This window comes from Cydia splendana, chromosome 18 (genome assembly GCF_910591565.1).
Source record: "Cydia splendana chromosome 18, ilCydSple1.2, whole genome shotgun sequence".
NCBI classification, from domain to species: Eukaryota; Metazoa; Arthropoda; class Insecta; order Lepidoptera; family Tortricidae; genus Cydia; species Cydia splendana.
This window is the reverse complement of record NC_085977.1, coordinates 1329946-1353449: the sequence shown is the minus strand read 5'-3', so window position 1 is coordinate 1353449 and position 23504 is coordinate 1329946. Positions and strand designations below refer to the sequence as shown.

The 23504-nt window shown below is 40.3% G+C and overlaps 1 protein-coding gene across 1 annotated transcript in view; it reads left to right on the top strand.

The window, feature by feature from the left end:
• The window catches only part of LOC134799362 (bromodomain adjacent to zinc finger domain protein 1A-like), a 30342-nt gene that overhangs the window by 3603 nt on the left and 3235 nt on the right, over nucleotides 1-23504 (top strand). Inside the window, exons 5-25 of the mRNA XM_063771772.1 lie at nucleotides 493-674; nucleotides 1174-1281; nucleotides 1656-1833; nucleotides 2753-2888; nucleotides 3320-3489; nucleotides 5543-5667; nucleotides 6646-6880; nucleotides 7249-7371; nucleotides 9155-9333; nucleotides 10428-10613; nucleotides 11119-11280; nucleotides 12605-12734; nucleotides 14701-14898; nucleotides 15349-15623; nucleotides 17372-17484; nucleotides 18009-18203; nucleotides 19001-19077; nucleotides 20362-20485; nucleotides 21063-21130; nucleotides 21607-21743; nucleotides 23043-23206. Of these exons, the coding sequence (XP_063627842.1) occupies nucleotides 493-674; nucleotides 1174-1281; nucleotides 1656-1833; nucleotides 2753-2888; nucleotides 3320-3489; nucleotides 5543-5667; nucleotides 6646-6880; nucleotides 7249-7371; nucleotides 9155-9333; nucleotides 10428-10613; nucleotides 11119-11280; nucleotides 12605-12734; nucleotides 14701-14898; nucleotides 15349-15623; nucleotides 17372-17484; nucleotides 18009-18203; nucleotides 19001-19077; nucleotides 20362-20485; nucleotides 21063-21130; nucleotides 21607-21743; nucleotides 23043-23206 (3265 nt within the window). The remainder of the gene's footprint in view (nucleotides 1-492; nucleotides 675-1173; nucleotides 1282-1655; nucleotides 1834-2752; nucleotides 2889-3319; nucleotides 3490-5542; nucleotides 5668-6645; nucleotides 6881-7248; nucleotides 7372-9154; nucleotides 9334-10427; nucleotides 10614-11118; nucleotides 11281-12604; nucleotides 12735-14700; nucleotides 14899-15348; nucleotides 15624-17371; nucleotides 17485-18008; nucleotides 18204-19000; nucleotides 19078-20361; nucleotides 20486-21062; nucleotides 21131-21606; nucleotides 21744-23042; nucleotides 23207-23504) is intronic.

Here is a 23504-nt window from a genome sequence, read left to right as displayed (position 1 = left end):
TAATGGGATTGGCCGGTCGAAGTATTTAGCAGATGGCGCCATCATAGCTTCAAAGTCAAATATACTTTATTAGCCTAGCAGCCTAGCAACAAGCACTTATGTATGGTAAATTCAACTTGCTTTCCCTGTCAATCCCTAGAATTGTGTTAATTTTTTGGTTTTTTAATGGTATTTTATGCCCTGGATGCCAGCCCTTTAAGCCAAATCTCATAGACTGGGGCGTATTTTGAAATTTGGCGCCCCGGGCCAATAAGTTTCGACGCCCCAAAAGTCAAGGACGAAAAACAAAATGGAATCCGCCAGGGGCGGCATACGCCGCCCTTGGCCCCAGGGTAAATACGCCCCTGCTCATAGAAAAAGGGGCAAGCTATGATGGCGCCATCTATGTAAACCTTTGACAGTTGCCAACCCCATTGAATTTATGTACATACAATGTGAAACTTATTAATAGGAAATAACCCTATTCAAGCTCTAACATTTGTGGTTCACCAGCACCCAAACCAAAGACACCATCAGACCCTAACGCCAAGAAGAGCGCCCAGGAACTGGCGGCGAAGATGCGTCGCGCTGAAGAGGAGATGCGACAGCGGAAAGAAGAAGAAAAGGCCAAGAAGAAAGCATACCTGAAGGAGTGGCAGAAGGTTAAAGAAGACCAGGAACTGGAGGACCATAAGGTGAGATTATTATTTTGTATTCTCTTGTCTCGTAAAGAGGTTTACACAACTGAATTGATCTCGAATCTCACTGTTTTTTGCCTCTGCACTACTCACCATTGAAAGTCGGAAGAGCAGTCATTCTCACACCCAGGACCTTAAATGGTCACGTTCAGTAAGCGATTTCAGAGGAAATACCTTTCGCGAACACTCCGGTTATGGAATGTAGATCTTTACCGATTTTTTTCTCAAGAGATGTAAGGTTCTTCAAATAAGAACAGGTTTTATGGAGTTGGAAACGCGTATGGGACACCCTTGGAGTTGTAAGAGTCCACAAGCTACCGAAACCGGTCAGCACCAATGCCTTATAAATTAACATAAGCATCAAAATTATCAGAAAGACTGAGATGAAAAATTACATCACAGCTTGGACAGGAATCTCTTGCTCCATATGTTTAGGTATAGATTTGTGTTTGCAAATTGATTATTCTAATTCCTAACACCCTTCTTATCTCTACAGATAATCCCCAAAGGCACCCCCATAGACATGGAAGGCATACCGCACGAGCATTTCGGGGACTTCTTATCCGTGCTCGAGTTCGTGCATATTCACGGCGAGACCCTCAAGGTATATAATGGCGCATATCCGGCATATCCAATACTGGAGGGTGTATTGAATTCTAATTTACCCTACCAATTGCAGACATGTTCTGAGCTTTTTTAACGTTCATATAAAGCGCATTGAAATATGCCTATTTGAAAAATTAACTATATTTATCTATATCTTGATATAGATATGAGAGGATATTTTTAGTTTTTTTTTTAATATTTATTGTATGGTAGAGTGATTGTTATAGTTATTGGTAACTATAACAATAAGACTTCTATTGCCTTGTTTCTTTCCGATTTGTTAAGAGTGGCCATTTACTATGGAGGTAGGAGGAGGAAGAGGTATTTTCTTTCCTTGCGCGTGTAACTAATGTCTAAATTCCAATTCCAAAGGTGAAAGACACCCTCCACAACGGCCTCGACATTGAAACGTTCCGCAAAGCTCTGACCTTGAAGCAGCACGCGGGCGTGTTCAGCGACCTGGTGCAGATGTTCCTCACCACAATCTTCCAGCTGCAGGAGGACGAGGCCGAGGACTACAACGAGAGCGGCGGCATACAGGAGTCCACTGGTAAGAGGGGAACCAACCGCGAGACCAAAGGTCAAAGACACCCTCCACAACGGCCTCGACGTGGAAACATTCCGCAAAGCTCTGACCCTGAAGCAGCACGCGGGCGTGTCAGCGACCTGGTGCAGATGTTTCTCACCACCATCTTCCAGCTGCAGCAGGACGAGGCCGATGACTACAACGAGAGCGGTGGCATACAGGAGTCCACTGGTAAGAGGGAAACCAACCGCGAGTCCAAAGGTCAAAGACACCCTCCACAACGGCCTCAACGTGGAAACATTCCGCAAAGCTCTGACCCTGAAGCAGCACGCGGGCGTGTCAGCGACCTGGTGCAGATGTTTCTCACCACCATCTTCCAGCTGCAGCAGGACGAGGCCGATGACTACAACGAGAGCGGCGGCATACAGGAGTCCACTGGTAAGAGGGAAACCAACCGCGAGTCCAAAGGTCAAAGACACCCTCCACAACGGCCTCGACGTGGAAACATTCCGCAAAGCTCTGACCCTGAAGCAGCACGCGGGCGTGTCAGCGACCTGGTGCAGATGTTTCTCACCACCATCTTCCAGCTGCAGCAGGACGAGGCCGAGGACTACAACGAGAGCGGCGGCATACAGGAGTCCACTGGTAAGAGGGGAACCAACCGCGAGCTCTAAGGTCAAAGACACCCTCCACAACGGCCTCGACCAACGGCCTGAATATGAGTTTTTGAAGTGCAAAGTAAGCCTTTCCGAGCTGGTGTGGTGAAAAATTACTAAAGAATCTTAATATTAAGCAAAATTTAATGATTAAGGTAATGTTAATCACATCAATATTGCTAGTTTACTTTACACCTGTAAAATTGTAACTTGTAATGTATTTTGATTTGTTTACTGTTTTGATATCAGTGGGTAGCGAGGGATTAATTATATATTCTTGTTTTCAGATTACGAGCCTATGACCGCAGGCATGGACAAAGCAGTGGAACTGGCCACAAAGGCTAGCAAATGGTCTCAAACATACCTCGGTACCCCGCTTAGCAAGCTACCACTCGACCCTACCACAGTCAGCGAAGTACTCAGGTGAGTTGTGTCTTTTTTTGCGAGTTTTGAGGCCACGGAGCGGACACACGTTGTCGTTCATAGCAAGTCTATACTCTATCCGTTTCAGTGCTAAAATTCCAGGTAGTCATTTATTAGGTATAGGGGCTGCATAATCCAAAATTGTAGATGCTATAGTCGCGTTGATTCCCGGCTCAAAAAATTATGCACTTCATCACGTACACATCGAATATGGCGGCGAATAGTAACAAATGTCTCTTTAATATGCGTAGGAATGTTTTCTTTTAGAAAATGTTGTAGCTGGTATTTTGGACGTTCAGCGATAAGGGATTAATACAAATCTCTTATTTACACGGGTTACAAACGTACAGTCGGACCGTTTTGGTAAGAAAAGTCAATCGCTAGACACTTTCCCCCTGCCCATCAATCTTACTCGTGTAATTTCGTCCCAGGCTGCACCTGCTGTCGTCGGGCGCCGCGCCGGGCTCGCGCTGCGCCACGTGGCGCTACCACCAGCGCGGCGGCTACAGCTCGCACGACGACGCCGGCCTGCGCCTCCGTCTGCAGCACCCCGACATACTCCGCACCATGCTCACCAAACATGTCGCTGATATGTCGCTAGGTTAGTAATAGAACCACATTAAAGTACAATTTCGGGCTGAATGAACGCGACAAGCGATCGACAGCCCGCCTGCTTCCGGCCGGGCGTCCCTACACTACATCTACACATTAAAGTACGGGGCCACACAGAATGAATTGAATCGCGAGGAATATGCCGCGCGAACTGCAAGGGCGAATCCAGCTTTATAGTTAGAAGGGGAATACCTGACTGTAAAGTCAAGGTCAGGGGTGGGGGGCACCTTATATACAGTAGTTACATACCATTTTTAAACGTCAACGCCAATGGTCAAGTGCGCCGCACATTGCGGTTCTCCCGTTTGAAAATATAATGTATATAACTACTATATAAAACTAACTACTAGTTAACAAGAACTTTTGCCCCAACGGCCATCGGTTTTGCGAGCAATCTGCCAAGCCCACTGCCTCAATTCGCCCGTAGTTTGCAAAGTCCTAGTGGTCTAGCGGTAAGAGTGTGCGACTTTCAATAATTGAAAGTCGCACGCTAATTATTAGGCGGTCGCGAGTTTTAATCTCAATTTGGACTAGGGCTTCCAAATACCGGACCTCTTGCAATACCGGTATTAATACCGAAACTGTCTTCATCAATACCGGGATCCCGGTATTGACTATGAATTGCTTAAAATTTTTGAGTTTTATTAAAAAAAGGCTCACTGTAACACCGGATATGTATGTCCTTAGCTTAGGATATTAAACAATAATCGCCGACTGCAATAATTATCATTTCACCCTCCAGGTTGCTAATCAATTTATCCGCCTTGTTGACTTCACCAGTAACATTTTTAGTTCAACCTAATAAACCAGCCAACTATATTCAAATTTGCCACCAAAAATTCGTTTGCCATACTACAATTCCTTGCTTATTTCTTTCTAAAGACCGTATCGTTAATTATAGTGACAGATAAAACCTGGTCTAACTGTTGGTATGTGTATTATTTTGTATTACTATGTTCTTAGAGTATGATCTGAGGGTATTTTTAAGCTATATCTGATTTAAGAAGGTTTGACATTTTTTATTTTATTTTAAGGACTTTATGATGCTTTTAATACTGTATAGCAAATATAGTCCGGACAAGCCTATCGAGCTGAATTTGAGACTATTTCACCGACTTTTTGGTACGATTTAAAGTAACAAAAGGATAATAAGCTGCCAAAACATGTTATCTAAGTGTCCTCTTCATGATTGCTCAATTGAGCAGCTGCGGAATAAATGTGGTGAATTTTCATTTATACATAAAAACGATTTTTCACCCCACGTTTTGGAATCCCTTCAATTTCTGATGCAAGCGAAATGACGAAGACAGCTAGAAGAAAGCACTAATTAAACACATGTGTAATTTTGAAATAAAAATTAATAAAAAAAAACAGCTAAGTAAAGTTGTCCCCATAATTAACGATACGGTATTTACTTATTAGTATAATTTTAAGAGTTATTATATTAATATCATATCCTGAACATCAGAATTCATCACCAAATATTTATCTAACGCATATGCACTGATCTTGTTTCAATTAAATGATCTTCTTTAATTAAATGGGCTAGTAATCTTCTTGATACAGCCGAATTTAATCATTTTAATGGATTTTAACCGTTATAATCGGCACATTTTCCTTGTTTTGAAAATACCGGGATCCCGGTATTGCATTAAAAAATACCGGTATTGAAAAATGCGTTAAATCAGACGGAATCCCGGTATTGGAAGCCCTAATTTGGACCAATGAGTTTTTCGGAACTTATGTACGAAATATCATTTGAAACTTGCCAGTCGCTTTTCGGTAAAGGAAAACATCGTGAGGAAACCGGACTAATCCCAATAAGGCCTAGTTTCCCTTCTGGATTGGAAGGTCAGATGGCAGTCGCTTTCGCAAAAACTAGTGCCTACGTCGAATCATAGGATTAGTTGTCAAGCGGACCCCAGGCTCCCATGAGCCGTGGCAATATGCCGGGATAACGCAAGGAAGAAGAGTTCGCAAAGTCCTGTTCTTAATAATTCTTATTGTTTTCTAATTAGAATGTGTACCTATTTGTTGCACAGGCGATAAGTTCCTGATCCTGCAGTGTCTCATGAACCAGATAATCAGCTACGCGACGGTGCGGGACATCATCGAGGAAAAACTTGATGAGATGCGCAACACCAAGCAGGCTCTTAGGTCGTTGCATGTATGTATGCTGTTGTTGTTTTTTGAAGTGAAAACTTCTTTAGCGGCGCTGTGCACATTTTGAGCGCCTGCCTTTGCCTGCTGTTTCGTTTAGGCGGCGCAGGGCGCTTGCGTGACGTCATGTGTGGCGGACAATGTCATTGTTTTTGATTTAAATGCCATCTAATGAGTTTCCCTCAAACTGGTATTAATATAACTGTAGTACTCACAGTGATGTGCTTAGGGGTTTCAAGTAATGCGACGATATAACGCTAGATGGCGTTAACCTCAATTATACATAGTGCTGCAGACATTTTACACTATATGGCGCTGTTATTAATATTTTGAGTTACAATGCCGTTGAGTTTTCACTTCTGCCGGCACTCCCGGAGTGCAACCCGTTGTTTTTGTTTTACATTTTTCAGACAAAAGATACTGGGCAATAAATATGACTTCTTATCTGATTCGGTTAAATTGTGTTCTAAATGAGTTTCGAACCCTGAGTAAAAACTATGTTATTTCGAATTTGAACAAGCTAATACATGAATATGGTGCATCATATGAAAAAAATGAATATGACCTTTTTTATTAAGAATTTATTAAGGATTATTTCTTTCACTGACACTTTTTTCCTAAAATGTATACTTTCCTCAAAAAAATTAAGAAAACTGTGAAACGGGACATATTTCATGCAAAAAGGGGGGGTTGCGTCAGGGGGAGGGGAAGGGACGCTAGTGTGCGTAAAGCACCATACCCTAAGGGATCATACTACATTCATAAAAGGCTGGCAATAATTCGTTTTTCAAAAAACACAATTTGACCGAATCAATCTTCTAGCCACTTGTACTTTCGTTTGCAACTGAAAATCTGGTGTAAAATGTCAACAAGTGAGTGATCCTTTTCACACACAGTGTCGTCAGAAATCATAAAATTGTGTAGTGACATATATTTCAACGCCGTTCGCAGATTGAATAACGTCATCTGTCTTCATATTTCACAGATAAACGAGCGTCGTCGCGAAGCCCAGCTCTTAGCATCACGGCAAGAACTAAAAAAAGAGTATGCAGCCAAGAAAGCAGAACAGAAACTCACCGGGGAAGCGGCCAAAGCTCACGATGAAGCCCTCAAGACGGCCTTGGAGAAGATGAATAAGGAGAGCGAAGGGTTGAAGGTGGAGTATGAGAAGAAAGTTAAGGAGCTGAAGGTGCAGCTGTTCGATTACACGTCTTATGTCGGTGAGTGTAGGGTTCAATTTCGAATGACGATAGAAAACTCGCTACTAATTGAAGGCTTTAAAGCAAGTTAACAAGGAGAGTGAAAGTGCAGCTGTTTCATTATACGTCTTATGTCGGTGAGTGTAGGGTTCAATTTCGAATGACTTGATAGAAAACTCGCTACTAACTGAAAGCTGTAAAGAAAGTTAACAAGGAGAGTGAAGGTGCAGCAGTTTGATTATACGTCTTATATCGGTGAGTGTAGGGTTCAATTTAAAATGAACTGACAGTAAAGTTGTCTCCTTGTTGGAAAAAGAACACATGTTCACTACCACAATTAAGAAATGAGCTTTATTTATAAGGCCTTACGAGTTATTTTCGTCTTACAGGTTCGGACCGCGCGTTTCGCCGCTACTGGCTAAATCAGCATGTTGCTGGGTTGTTTGTGGAGAACGGCGCCGAGAGCCGCGGCCCGTGTCGAGACAAAATGGCCGACTTGCACCGCGAGCGAGGTATAGTACATTATTGTCGAGGCTCGGAAGTAGCTACTTGCAGGCTGAGGATTCGTTTTAAACTAGAGATGGGTAACTCAGGAGTGATAGATAAAAAAGATATATATCTTTCTCGTTTCATGAATCACTCTTCTTGTCTTTACGAATCCTAATGTATCAGTATATCCGTACCGCTCACTCCCTCGGCAACGATTTACTAAAGCGAAAGCGATGACTCGGTCGCGCGTCGACGGAAGTAACACGAACGAGCGACAGCGGTCGTTCAGGCGGATTCGGACGCGTCATTCGCTATTCCGCGGGAACGAGAAGTAGATAGTATAGTATTTCTCGCTCGCGCAGGATGCAATGCAAATTGCAATGATGAGTTATAATTCGGTTGATGAGTTAAATTGCATTGCATTTAATAAAATGTAAACAAAAAGCAATAAGGTATTTTATTAGGCAAATATATTCTTGCGCATGACAATACGAACCAAATCAAGCTTCCTTGTGAATGTACCAATCTATATCCATCATGATACAAAATGAAAATGAAAATGTCGCCACGTTATAATAACAATTCTGTCTCTCTCTCATTCATAAGCTGACGCAAAGTCAGTAAGTGTCGATACAGTTACGAGCGGGACAACTGATACACACGGATATAAAGATATAAAAGAGTGATACATATCCCAGTGGTAAAAAGATATATATCAATCTTTTCCCTCTACTGACACATTTCGCCCATCTCTATTTTAAACGGACGACCTTGGGAGTCCGTTTAATTGAATCCGAAGCCAGCAAGTAGCCTTCCAGCCGAGTCATATATAGTGCTTTTCTCAAAAATGGTGCAAGAAATATAAATATTATAGAAATATTTTACAAAAGCAACGTCCTTTCGTATATATTTTCACAGAAAAAAGTAGAAACAATTGAAAAAGTTTACTTTGCCGCCTTTTTATTTTTTAAATTTTAAAATAGAAGTGTATTTTTCTGCCGAAAACACGCCAACCTATTTGAGACACCTAAATAGTCGCGATGCCAACATTATAATAATAAGTACTAATCATCTGTTTGGCTGTTTAATGGGCCTGTGCCTTCATTTGATATGGCCATTTAAACTTTTAAAAAGTTTGGAACTCGACAAATAATGGAATTTGTATGCAACATTGCAGTCCCAAAATCGAGACTGCAATGTTTTTAACTTTTTAATTTTTGTCAGACCATAAACTCCGCACTTCGCGACCTATTTTTTAAACGGCAAAGTCGACTTTGCCATCCATTTTTGAGAAAAGATTATTCATTTATTTATAGTCCTTATAGCAGATTACAATTAGTATAATTGTGGCTTTCCATCACAGAAGGGTGCTTGCTTATGCTTCAAGTGCAATAAGGATGTTTCCACTTTAATTACGATTTGGATAGCACACGCAGTGCAAGTTTTATTTATACGTCATAATGTCATAGAAGTTTGACGTTTGAAATAACACTTGCATTGCGTGTCCTATCAAAATCATTGCAAACTTCTCTTGTTTTAACTCTAGCAGCTATGTTATTTAAATGCACAATATTTAAGCTAAATTAAATACCTTAACAACTATGAAAAGCCTTTACCTATAGTATTGGTACCTATAGTATTGTTATTGTATGTATTGCCTTAAAGTGTCATTCTATGGAACTTGCTAACTATGTAAACAAACCGCCATATTGAAATTGTCAAAGAATTATGAATTTACTAGTGACTTTTGTTTACATAGTTAGCAAGTTCCATAGAGTGACATTATTTTACTATTGTTTTATTTAGCCGGTAGCGACAAAGAGAACGAATCAGCAGCGAACTCCCGCGGCGGGTCCCCAAAGAAACCCCTCACCAACATCAACGGGCTCGCCAACAAGCTCAACGGACTGGAGGCCGGTCTAGCGCAGGCGCAAGAACTCATGCTGTGCACTGGAGACCCGCCTACCTGTAACGTACATGGAAAGGTAAACATCTGGCTTCCAAATACGATTAAAACTGGGGCATTAACATATTGTGAGCTTGTTTTAGTGAGTACCCATTTCGGTACTGCTGCAAGTAGGTACTTTCTTCACGGAGCTACGGACGTGCAACGAGTTAAGGCCTGCGCAAACCGGCGGAGCGCAGCGCAGATCACTTTAAAATTATCAATGTATTTTCTTCCCTATTTCAATTACCTTCAGGTATAAATTTAAATGCTCTGAGACCGACCTCGGAGCATCACGGAGGATTGTTACTCCGCGGCATCGAGGAGCACGCTAGAGGATACCGCGGCGGTAGGCGGCGGCATGCCGCGGCATCCCCCGGCAGTATCCCGAGTGCGCCGGAGTAGCGCCGGGACGACGGGGGAGAACTCGTGCACACTAGTCACTAATCCCTTGTGATAGCGTACACGCGGCGGCATGCCGCCGCATCCCCCGGTTTGCGCCGAAGTGCTCCCTGGTGCGCCGGCCGCCAGCGCTCGAGCTGGCGGGCACTCGCAGTATCGCGGGGGATTTTACCTCGCCGGTGTGCGCTGCGCGGCGTATATCCTCCTCGGTGATCTGCGCTGCGCTCCGCTGGTTTGCGCTGGCCTTAAAACTGTGCTCTACCTAACCACCGTAGTGATCTGCCATCTTTCTGATTAGATTTTTAGTTGGAGGATGCCACATGCCACTTCCATCCTCGTATTCACAATAAATAAAAAATAAGGGACTTGTTTCTCCTTTTTATTATTATTATCTATTTATTTTCAATCACATGTCCGGCTCACAGCGGAAACCAAACGCCAGAACATGGAAAAAACATGTCAATTGACAAACATACAAGTTAATATTTTACAAATACACAAGACAAGTAAAAAGACACAGACAAGTAAACAAAAAAAATAAACGCGCGTTTTGTCGCGTTTTCAAAAAATAAATAAAACTGCTTATATAATTTTCATAGTAAACTAAAAACCTATTGGTAATTGCATTCAAGTCAAACTTTTTTGGGAACAAAATACGAAAACGTTGATTATAATTTATATACCAAATTTGTAGTCTGCCAGCATACTGTAATTGATTTCTTTTTTTTTCAGGACGAATATCGGCCGTTCTGGTGGGTTTACCACACTCAAGAACAAATCGAGGGCCTGATCCAATCGCTCAACAAGCGAGGTTTGAGAGAGAACGACTTACGGCACAACCTCGAGTTGGACAAGGACAACATACTGGAGTACATACAGAAGTGTCCGCTGCATTTATTGAATCCGGCAGCTAAAGTGGTGAGCTACTATTTTATTTATCAAAGAATTTGTCAAAGAACCTTAATATATTCATATATCTTTAAATTCTGCCTGAACTTTTTCTTTCCATTGAGCTATTGCTGTATATCCCGCAAATAACTCGGTTTTATCGCGAAATTTTCGCAGAAATTGTCAGTTTTCAGTTTCTTATCAAATCTTGCACGTTATGGGTTCATTTTCCAGTTTGTACTTGAACTAAAATTTTGTACTCTTACATATGAGTGACCTTTGATGACCAGAGAGACGGTAATAAACCAACACAATGCCATTGAGTTTGATTTGATCCGATCATCTTGAAGGGACAGTAAAGTTCAAAGATGTCAATCCAAACAAATCATCTTTCGCTTGCTTTTTTTCCATCACTTTTTCCTCCATACCTTTCTATCGGTCGTCATCTTATCATTACCTGCTTTCTTTGCATCACCCAGTCCATCACCTACAATCCAAATAAATATGAAACCGAAAACTTGTTTTCCTATTGCAGCCACCGCCAGTCCCGTCGACGCGAATGCACAAATTCCAGCCCTCACTCAATGTCCCAGACGACTGCACGCTCTCTGAGGCACTGGAACTGTCTCTCAGAGACCATATATTGGAGTTGGAGGAGAAGATCTTCCACGGCTGTCTAGGAGTGCTCAAAGTTAAGGTAAGGTGGCTTGTTCTATACAAATGCAGGTGCCGACATCCACCACCACCAAAGACGTCAGCAGATGCGGCTGGCTGCAGCCCAATATCAACCTTCGTGCATTCGGACATGGTTCACGATGACGTCACACACACAATAGGCGTGGCGTTCAAAAGGTTAACCCTTTAGTAGGCTGACAGTTCAAAAATGACAATCGAGTGTCAGTCTTACTGATCGTAAATAAAACACATGTTTGATGTGCCGTATGTGGGAAATATTATTAAATATTAGAAAGGGTTAACATCCCAATTGCCTCACATATGGCTGCCAAACCTGGACCTTTAATCAGTCAACAAAAAACAAAATACAGACCACCCAAAGAGCAATGGAGAGAAGCTGTCTAGGCATAAAGTTAAAAGATAGAATAAGATGCTCCGACGTTAGAAAAAGGACACAAGTAACTGATGCCTTGCACTTTGCTCAGAGCATGAAATGGAGATGGGCCGGTCATGTGGCAAGGTTCAACGACGGGAGGTGGACAGGAAAGGTGACCAAATGGAAGGGGCCCTATGGCTCAAGAAAGAGAGGACATCCACTAGCCAGGTGGCAGGACGAGATTGTTGCCACTGCAGGCAAAGAATGGCATAGTGTAGCGCTAGATAAATCCAAATGGAAACAGGTGGAGGAGGCTTTTACCCAGAAGGGGTCTACAGTAGAAAAATAAAAACTTATATATCAAATAAGAATTATAAACAACTTAATACAATTCTCTGTGGAATAATTGAAAGCTCTAATAATAAAAAATAATAATAATAATAAACATCCCAATATGCGGCTAGTTTTTAGAATCTTTTAAGACATCTTGGAGTTGGTAGGAAAGTTTTGCTTCTAGTCAAGAAATAAGTGTTGGATGTTCGTTAAAATCCCAGTAGACAGCATATTCTCAGTCTGTTGAGTTATCTTCATTTTGCGGTTAGATAAGATGTTTCAGCCATCTGTTTGTTGTAGCGGATGTGGTTCACAATGATGCTAAAGCTGATTATTAAGAATGTTTATCCATTTCGGCCTTCATAAATAATAAATAAATAAATATTATAGGGACATTCTTACACAAATTGACTAAGTCCCACGGTAAGCTCAAGAAGGCGTGTGTTGTGGGTACTCAGACAACGATACATATAATATAGAAATACTTAAACACATAGAAAACATCCATGACTCAGGAACAAATATCTGTGCTCATCCGCTTACCGGAATTCGAACCCGGGACCATCGGTTTCGCATAACTTGCTTAATTAAGTCTGAAATCCTTTAAGTTTAACGTAATCTTATTCGTGTTATGCAGGACCGCGAAGCGTGGCGCGGCACGATCATGGTGCGCGGGTACGACAAGCAGGCCGACCACCTGGCGTGGGGCCCCGGCCGGCGCTACCGGGACGACTACGTCACGGCGGCGGCGGCGGCGGTACCCACAGGTATACTTACTAATACTTATAAGAAATTAGTCTCATTAATGTTAAAATGTTGGTCCGATGTTTTACTCTAACTGGTTTGTTAGTGCACACTGTTGTATGGGAACCTTGCACTTTGAGACTACGCGCTGAAACTTGGCACAGTTGGTTCTTAGCTGGTCATGAGCAGATACAGACCGGGAGACATCGAGAGCCACCTCTCATTTAGCGGGGGGGAGGAGGGTAAGTTCGACGCCGCCGCGCTTCACTTGGAGCAACATTTCCCTAAAACTATACCTGTTAGGGCATGTGATATATCATTTTCGGATAAATTAAGGATGAGAAATGTATTTTTAGAACAAACACAATGCACTTTCTAACAAAAAAAAAGCATAAAGTAGAAAAGACTAAAAAACTTATTTTTGATTTTTTTGTAATTACCGTTTTTTTTTTAAAGTGTTGCAGGAATCTGAAAACAAAAAATATAGTCGTAAAGCTACATTTATTACGTTTAAAGAAATATATGGTTTATTATACAAATCTGTTGATAAATGGGAGATAAAAAATAATAATTATTAAGCGTGGGTCAGAGTGATCTCATATGAAGGTGAGAAGGTTACATATAATTTGTTCTACAATCGTTTATTTTTTTAGTTTTTCGTAAATAACTCGTAAACGGTAGCCCACAGCAAAAAAATTACTTTTACGTAAATAATCTGTTTTAGATTTCTTACAATATAAGTGCTACTTTTTTTCGCTAGGATCAATATTAAAAATGATATCAAAGAGAGAAAATAAATTCTAAGGTCCCCTTTTTATATTGATCCTAGCGAAAAAGTTTGAATAACCTTTTTTGTAGGAAATTTTATGTAAATTATTCCTGTAATAAAACATTTTTTGCTATTGGCCATCGATTACGAGTTATTTACGAATTAACAAAAAAGGGAACCTTAGAATTTATTTTCTCCCTTCAATATTTTTTTAAAATATTGATCCTAGCGAAAAAAAGTGGCACTTATTTTATAAGAAATCTGAAACAGATTATTTACGTGAAAGATAAGTTTTTGCTCCGGGCTACCGTTTAAGAGTTATTTACGAAAGACTAAAAAAAAAACGATTGCAGAACAAATTATAAGTAACTTTCCCACCTTAATAATATTTTGTATTGGATCACTCTGACTCACGCTGTATATTATTTTGTATCTCCCATTTATCAACAGTTTTGTATAATAAACTATATATTTTTTAAAACGTAATAAGTGTAGCTTTACCACTGTATTTTTTGTTTTCAGATTCCTGCTACGCTTAAAAAAAATTGGTGATTATAAAAAAATAATAAAATACGTTTTTTTAGTCTTTTCTGCTTTTTTTTTTTTTTTGGTAGAAAGGGCATTGTTTTTGTTCTTAAAATAGATTCTCCATCCTCAATTTATCCGAGAATGATATATTACATGCCCTAATAGGTATAGTTTTAGAGAAATGTTGCTCCAAGTGAAGCGCGGCGGCGTCGAACTTCCCCCCTCCCCCCCACTAAATGAGAGGTGGCTCTCGACGGCTCCCGGTCTGTATCTGCTCAAGACCAGCTAACAATCAACTGTGCCAAGTTTCAGCGCATAGTCTCAAAATGCAAGGTGTCGTGCACTAACAAACCAGCTACTCGCCAAATTTTCATTTAACCGAACGCGTTTTTCGACGATTGTTAACCAATTGCCTTTAATTTCCATTATTTTATTTGACCACCAGTAATAGTGCACATATTTAATTACACAAACAGGTCTACCGCGATATAATTTCATTGTTTTTACCTTAAATTCAGACGTTTCTGAGTTGCACCGTGTGTGGTCACGGAAAGACTCCCCTGTTTGTGGGTCGATCCTTCCGTGACTAGAGCTGGTAATTATTTTAAATATGTGTATAAAACGCGAGAGTTTAAATTGATAAATTTCTAGTGCAAACGATATTTGCATGCTGATTCCAATAAACTTTCCAGACAACAAAACCGACATAACAGCCATACCAGAGAACAAATACCGCGATCCCGGCCACTGCCTCGAACCGCGACCCAACGGCATCAAGGTGGAGCCCGGCGCCTCCACCGCCGCCCTGCACGCCACAGTTCGAGGGCTGGCGGGAGCACTTCTTCAGGTGGAGCAGGCCATACACCACAAGTACATCAAGCGCCCACTGGGTGAGTGTTACCCCACCCACTCACTCACTGCTGCTCACTGGGTGTGTGGGTGAGACCTCAACATTAAAGAAAGCGCTTGTTTACAGCAATTTGTGCTTCATTTTGTTTTTATACAGGTGGGCACGGACAGAATGTTACTCTTAGCGCACTCTATAGTCAGCGGGAGCAGTTTAACCTCTTTTCTAGTCTTCCATATATCGCTGCTCTTGCACCGTGTGGTGTGGTGGCTGAGTCATTTGTTTAAACACGTTAGCCCTAGCGCAAAAGGAGGTCGTAAAACGGTAGTGAATCCGAATCTAGTCTACTGAACACATTCACTGCCAAGAACCCGCTGCGTGGTTTTATTGTATTGGAATGGGGCACTTGGCACTGAAAGTGTTACATATATTACGTTTTTGTGCTATAAGTTTGCTGGATATTTGTTAAATATATCAAATGATCTTTCCCCAGGCCTTAGCGACAAGGAACGCAAAGAGCGCGAGGCCAAAAACAAGCCCCTCGACAACGACACCCTCGAGCGCTGGGAGGTCTCCCTCATGGAGTGCCGCAGTTTCGCCCAAATCGTCCTACACCTCTTCACGCTAGACTCCAGCATCACATGGTCAGCTAGCATATTGAATGCGAGCTGTAGGTTGTGTAGGAGGAAAACTGACCCGGATAATATGTTGCTGTGCGATGGGTGTAATAAGGGGCATCATCTGTATTGCCTGAAGCCTAAACTTACGGTGAGTGTTTCTTTGGAAATTAAAAAGTCACTCTACCTTGACTACACATACTTCACACTCAATGCAAGTCCCTGGCCCAATATTACAGGGTTCTGTGTTTCACTTTTATGGAACTGAAATTTGAACATTATCATAGTGACATTACGTCGAATTTCAACTATCTTGAAAATGTAACATAGAACCCTGTCATATTGCGTCAGCGAAGTGTAAAACCCCCATACTGGACGCGAGCTGCCGACTCTGTAGGAAGCAATCGGAAGCGGACACGAAATAAGTTAAGAATAGGTTTTTTTAGGGTTCCGTACCCAAAGGGTAAAAACGGGACCCTATTACTAAGACTCCGCTCTCCGTCCGTCCGTCTGTCACCAGGCTGTATCTCATGAACCGTGATAGCTAGGCAGTTAAAATTTTCACAGATGTATTTCTGTTGCCACTATAACAACAAATACTAAAAAGCACGGAACCCTCGATGGGCGAGTCCGACTCGCACTTGTCCAGTTTTTTACAATAGGGTTTTGTAACTTTACACCTAAATATTAGGTCCTTACCTATGAAATTGGCGTTTTTGTTCATAGATATAAGTCTGATCCTAGTTTTTTTTTTTTTACAAAAGTACATACACAATTACAATAAAACTACAGTGCACTCAATAAACAACGATTTTACATACAATTAATTGTTATTTTTTATTGTTAAGTGTTCAGAATTAAGCCTTGAAAATAGGTCTTTTCATGTGCTGTCGGTTCGAGTATTAAAATTACTTATATTTTTCTAATGGTACCAATTTTCAAGAAATGGAGATATTGAAAACATACCTTAAAGGTGTCAAAAATTACTGGAAAAATTTTGTTTGGTTTGAATTAGCCATCAAAAAAATATCCGCAAAATTAATTGTATGGAAATTCGTGTTTCGTTGAAATTCTCCGAACAAAACGCCAATTTCATAGGTAATGACCTAATAAAAATTGATGAAATATTTCAACTTCAGATGTTTATATAACAAAAAAAAACGCAAATGTAATTGCAAAAAATGGGCGTGTTATCAAGTTAACAAGTTTTCGTTTGAATTTCATGCTATCAGGCGAACTTAAACTTGACGCAGCGTAAGGTAACTTGTGTAGATTGTTTCTTTCCATTTTTGTTTGGATAATTATAGTTGGAATAACTATATACCTATGAGTAGATAGATATAACGATCGGCATGTCATACATCTTGTAACATTTAGCATTATTGATTTACGTATTTTTAATTTTGTTTAATTTGCTGGTGTGGTTTTAAAGTAGTCCTTTATTTATTTTTATCAGTTTGTTTATTTTGTATTGGTCTGATTTTAGATTAGAGTGAATTGATGATTTAATCGCGCGAAATAAATATATTTATTAACATATTTAAAACGAGTTACGTTATTTTTATTTAGGTCCAATATTGCTAGATTTTTTTAATGAAATGAAATGAAAATATTTATTTTCAGGCAACTATAGATAAATACCTTAAAACTAGCATGCATATTATTAAAAAATATATCTTAAAACTAAAAACACATAATTATGGCTGCGATGCAGTTCGCAACCCCGCATCAATCTTTATGTCGATCTTTTGACAGGTAAAGCTTTTTGTCGATGATTTTCATAATTTATTCAAATATTTTAAGATATATTACTTGAGTAACCCGTTTTAAATGTTTCTATATCTCATGAATTTTCTTGTTAAAATATTTTACAAGTTGTTTGTGTGCTTTTGTCGACAGAAAGTACCAGACGGCGATTGGTTCTGCGAGCAGTGTCGGCCGAAGGAGCGGACGCCGCGCAAACGGAGGCGAGTGATCGAGGAACCTATCAACGACGACAGTGACAGTAAAAGGTTAGTTACCACCAATAAATTATGCCCTCTAGAATCCGAGGTCTGGTTACCACATGGCTTTGTTCTTCAGTTCGCTACACCGAAGTCCTACACCCTATAGTGCTGTCGAAGACGCAGTGCTCAAATGCGTAGTATACAAACGCATTAGGGCTGATTTTGACGGCGCGCGAAATCGCATGTAATTTTAGTTACATTGCGGACTGTTTGTTATGTCCTATTCAACCGACCGATCAAAACCCGCAATGTAATGAAACTCGCATGCGAGTTCTGGCATCGTCTAAATGAGCCCTTAGGGACGGAGTTTTGACGACATTCGTTCCGGTTTGACGTTTCATAAATCAATTTGAAAGTGGTTATCTGTGAGGGAAATTAAATCCTGTCACATTTTGCGTAGTGCAGTAAAGTAAGGGGTCGGAATAACGGTTTTGTCAGAAGCATAATTTGCCCCACTATTATTTTTAGTATGTGTTGATCTCAGGACATGGATAATTGTGCTGATCTTTGATATTTATTTATCCTTATAGCGAGGAGTCGGAAGACGAGTTGGACCTCGGTCTCTGCGGGGCGTGCGGCAGTGGAGGAGAGCTGGCGGCCGTGTGCCGCTCGTGCGAGTCCCGCTACCACGCCGAGTGCGTCGCCGCGCCGCCCTCGCGGCAGGCCAAGCGGTGGATCTGCCAGGCCTGCCAGGCCCCACCTTCTGCACACCCGAAGAACTCGAGGCATATGAGAGGTGAGTGTTTTGAAATTATTACAAACGACGAGCTTTTGTTACTAAATAAAAAGCGATTGCTGGTAGAAGTGATATAAAATGAGTAAGTCTGCAATTTTAATATGTTTTCTGGATTTGTAAATAAAAAAGATTCATTTTCAATCACATGTAAAAAATATAGTAAGTTTTGAACCATCGTGTGATTTTTGGGCGCTTAGCAATACAGCTTTAAGTACATGTTTTGGTCATAAACAGTTACTTAACTCCATACCACCTACTTAAATGAATCCATAACTTACCTCCACCCTCGATTTCATCAGTAATTAGAAACTTTCAATCGTATTTAAGAAGTTAAATTAAAAAAAAAAATCTTACATAGTGCAGCTGAACAATAATTGAAAATTATGCTTCTAATTTAAAGGTCCTACCTAAAAGAATTTAGAGTTTAAACGTTGCGTCGTCTGTCATCCCTCATATATGGTTATTTTAATATTTATCCCCAATTCATAAAAGTGTTAAACCTGTGTTAAAATTTCTCCCTTTCTTACGATGTGTTCGTCAAAAAGACAGCTAAGGAAAAACGATTATCATGAGATTATTAGATTTATAATAAATAAATAATTTATTTATTCAGACAGTGTTCAAAATTGTAACTAACAAATTTAACAGCTTATTAGCCTTGACAGACGTTTATGAATAACGCCATTAGAATATGGACAAGATTTTACCAAACGTGTTAGACCTAAGTTCTTACGAAACGCTTATTCCATAAAAGCTAATACATTGATCGTTTCAAGAGCCGTCCAGCCGGCGCTGCGCCGCGGCCGCGCTCGACAATATCCACCACTACACGCGCGCCCTGCACGGCCGCCGCAGCAGCGAGGGTTGGTGTCTCCCGCCTACATGCTCCACGCCTTACGTGGCTTCATCTCGCTTGCATCTTGCGAACGTGGGGTAAACCTACATGGCGGCACCGAAAATAGGAAATTTAAATGTTCCTGTTCTCTCGTGTTTATACTCTGGCAAAAAGTGCTTTCATATTTAAAGTTTTTGGGCTCGGTTTACCGGTTGGGTTACGACAGAATAAGTAATTTAAAATTTTGATGGGTTGGATTTTGAAATCTCTGACTAATTATTTGGCTTATACTTTCTCTAATCAATTACCGCTCTTATGTGTGAAGTCGCAAAGTGGTCTGGAGTTCAGCTTTGAGATGTCAAAAAACACGTGCCGAGTAAACGATTTTGTTTTAGATACACCTTTTTTTTTAAACCCAACGATAACGGCGGTAAACTGTTTTGATTTTTGACGCGTTCAGAGTATTTTGGGTGCCATATAAATGGTGTTTTACCCTACTTACCGTTAGCGCTTTCTCTAAATGGTAATTAACGATTTCCCATATCGTCCATCTTCATTGTTTGGTCATTGGTGTCATGTTCTTTCATTTGCATTTAGCATAATTCTACATCCTTTATAAACTCTTTGGTTGTTTGATGTTTCATTAACCCAGTGGTTCCCAAAGTTGACTGGACTCTGACCCACCTAACAAAAACTGCTACTGCTACTGGGGCCCAACTCATGGCCGTCTTAAAAGGGGCATAAAAAATTATTGATAACGCTCAGATTTCCTAGTAGTTTCAGGGCCCACTCAATATTGCTCGCGACCAATAGTTTGGGAAATGCTGCATTAACCAATAACATATTCCATGATGTATTCCCACACATTTGCTTCAATTTCTAACAAGTCTTCTCCTTATTTGATGTGTGATGGTGTAAAGGCTTTAATATTGCTCTTTAAGTACTTCTGCTAATATTATAAGGCCTATTTCTCCACTCAAAGACAAATTTGACCCTTGTTCTTCTAAACCCTTAATTTGACATGGAATCTTAAAGCATGAACTACAAAATCTTATAATTAACTAACATTAGCTGGGATATTACAGCTTTTTAAATCAAGCTAATCAATAATTTAAAAAACAAAAAATCTAATGGACCGACCACACCGAAACTTTACGCAGCGTATACGTGACGCGCTTTATGCGTTGCTTTTTGTCATACATTTTGCTGCGTAAACGGTGCGTCAACATCTATTGAGCAGCGGTGTGGCCGATCTCTAAAGCAATATTTTTTTAAACAATACAAAAATTTATAATTATTATTTGTATTGTAGATTCTTACGACAGTGAAGACAACACATCGCTAATAGCACTTAAGAAGACGAGGTCACGACAGAGCAAGGAAGCGTCGCCTATCGTCAATGGAGATACGCCCACTAACAATAGGAGATCGCGCAAGTAAGTACTCTAGTTGGCAGGGCGTGGTCGCCATGTGAAGGCCATCTCTCAATTTGTAAGACGGATTGCGGAGGTTGCGGGTTCAAGGCTTGCTGGAAGCATAACTTTTTTGCATTTTTTCTTTAATGTAAAGTTTGTAAGACTTATAAATTGCTTATTTAGTAATTGGTACAATGATTAAATATGTAATCATATCAAAAACAATAAAATTAATAAGTAATAGTGTATAATTAATTATAACGTAGACTCCTTAACTCAAAAAATCTTTTTAATTTAAGATTAGTAGTTAAGATTGTAAATATGCATGCTTTCTTTATGAAATAAACAGATTAAATTAAAAAAAATTTTTTATATAAATATATATAGGTTTATATATATAAATATAGTACCGTCAAAAACAATTTTTCTTAAGGGCCCCACTGATTACCAGTTCGCCGGACGATGTCAGCCTGTCAGTTGTTCGGAGCTGTCAAATTTTGCGTTTAACTGACAGGCTGATATCGTCCGGCGAACTGATAATCAGTGGGGCCCTTTAATGCTGTTCTTTATTTTCAAATGTTTTTTTTTCTAATTGTAGATCGAAAGACGAAGTCAACACGAGTGCGAGCAAAAAAGCGAAAGCGCCTCTTACGAACGGTGTTCACGGTAAGATTTTTAGATATAAACCGCCAATAATGTAGTCATTTGATCTACATAAATGCGTTATTGAAGCATTTTGCTACAAAAATTTAAACGAGTAGCCGCACGAAGTATAGTTTTTATTTCATTTTATTGATGTCACAAAATGATTTGTTTAGTTAGAAGTTTTTATAGTTTTATTGTATCAACGGAACCTCTCAAAAGGAAATTACTGAGCCGAAGAAGATTTGTAATTTATCTTTTATGTACTCTAAAACAGGATTTCCCAAACTATGGGCTGCAACCTATCTGTGGGTGCAATATTGAGTGGGCCCTGAAACTTCTACAAAATCTGAGATACGTGATGAATAACATTTTATGCCCATTTTAAGACGGCCAACAGTTGGGCCCCAAAAATGGCAGTTTTTGCTAGGTGGGTCAGAGCCCAGTTAACTTTGGGAACCACTGCTCTAAAATGATAAAACGTATTTATTGATCTGCAGAAGAAAAACAAGTGAACGGCAGAAAACGAGGCAACAAAGAAACGTCACTCCATACGGAGGGCTTGGAGCAGCTCCTTAAAGAGGTGATGAAACACAAGGACTGCTGGCCGTTCTACGACCCCGTCGACACGGAAATGGTAAGTTGGTAACACAGTCATTGACGGTAAAACCGGCTAAGTGCGAGTCGGACTCGCGTTTCAAGGGTTCCGTACATTAAGTCCGACTCACGCTTGACTACACATTTCTAATAGGTTTTCCTGTCATCTATAGGTAAAGAACTATTGTGGGTATTTATTATTTTATTTTAGACCCAGTAGTTTCGGAGATAAAGGGGAGGGGGGGCGCATGGTCATTTTTTGGTTATTTTCTTAAATAACTTATGTATTTTAAAATTATAAAATAAATATATTTGAAATTCTCAAGATGGGCTCTTTCATTTGATATATAACACGATATACATAGTTTGAAAAACTCTATTTTTTAACTTTATCATTTACCCCCCAAAAGTGCCCCCGATGTTTAATAGTTATTTGTACAACAAGAGATCAAAGTTTGATATTTCTTCGAGTGCGTATATTGAGTCCCGTGCAAGCGAAAGATCTACGCTCGTGAATCTAATCTAGAATCTTGAGCGTAGTAATTCAAAAGCGCACGAGATGTACATAACTTTGATCTCGTGTAGTACACAAAATTTTTCACCCTAAGCAGTGAGAACATACCTAGAGGGACAGAGATAATAGAACCCAAGTATATCGAACTTGTATTAGACCCCGCATGTTGAAATGACATTCGAATGACAATCGCATTTTGCTCACTGTTTTTAAGAAGCAAAGTACCCTTGTTCGAGCTGCTGAGGTGAACAATTTATTTGTTTACGTTACATGTCCATCTTCGGGTCACTAATTTACATATGTGTACCAAATTTCAACTTAATTGATCCAGTAGTTTCCGAGAAAATAGGCTGTGACAGACGGACAGACAGACAGACGCACGAGTGATCCTATAAGAGTTCCGTTTTTTCCTTTTGAGGTACGGAACCCTAAAAATGTAGTCCCGTAGAGACAGAAAAGAATTTCGTGCCTATTTTAATGACAAAATGGCTTCCCTGACTTAACTTCAAAGATTCGCAGGGTCTCTTCCTTCCAGATCACATTCTCCCTTCCTTAGTTAAAAAATCCTGATTTCATGCACTAACTTAACTATAACCGGATATTTGACCGTTGAAATAGATGGCGATGTTCTTTGAAATAAGTTTTATATCGTCCTAAGTATAGTCCCAGAGTAGAAAGCGTACCAGAGTGAACCGCACGTGGATACTACTGGCTTGTAGTCCGCATCGCACAACGTATACTACGTATTACACGCGAGGTTTTTACGACACGTTCACCAGATCTGGACGCACATTAAAAATAATAATAACGTTATATTTCTCTCAGGTGCCCGACTACTTGGACGTCATCAAAACTCCCATGGACTTCACGACGATCAAGGAGAAGCTGTCACGAGGCGAGTACGAGACGGACGCGGCGCTGCTGGCCGACACCGCGCTCGTGTTCCACAACTGCTACACTTACAACAAGGACACGCACCCTGTAGCCAAGTGAGTTGTGTACTTAATTTCTTATTGTTATTGTGTTTGCAGCCGTATGTGGCTGGAGTAAGCCCAGGGAGATGCGCGAATAATATTTTCAAGCTAAATGAACCAGTTACTCACTTGTGTATGCATGACGTAAGCACATGCTTACATCATACATATACATATGTATATGAAGACTTTTTTCACGATTAGCCCACGTCTCTTTTTGCTCCTGTCACGCAGATCGCATGGGTTGAGCCCCTTTGTCATCTGTCTAAATCCTCTACTGCTCATACGCATATTACATGCACCGTGCGAAAAT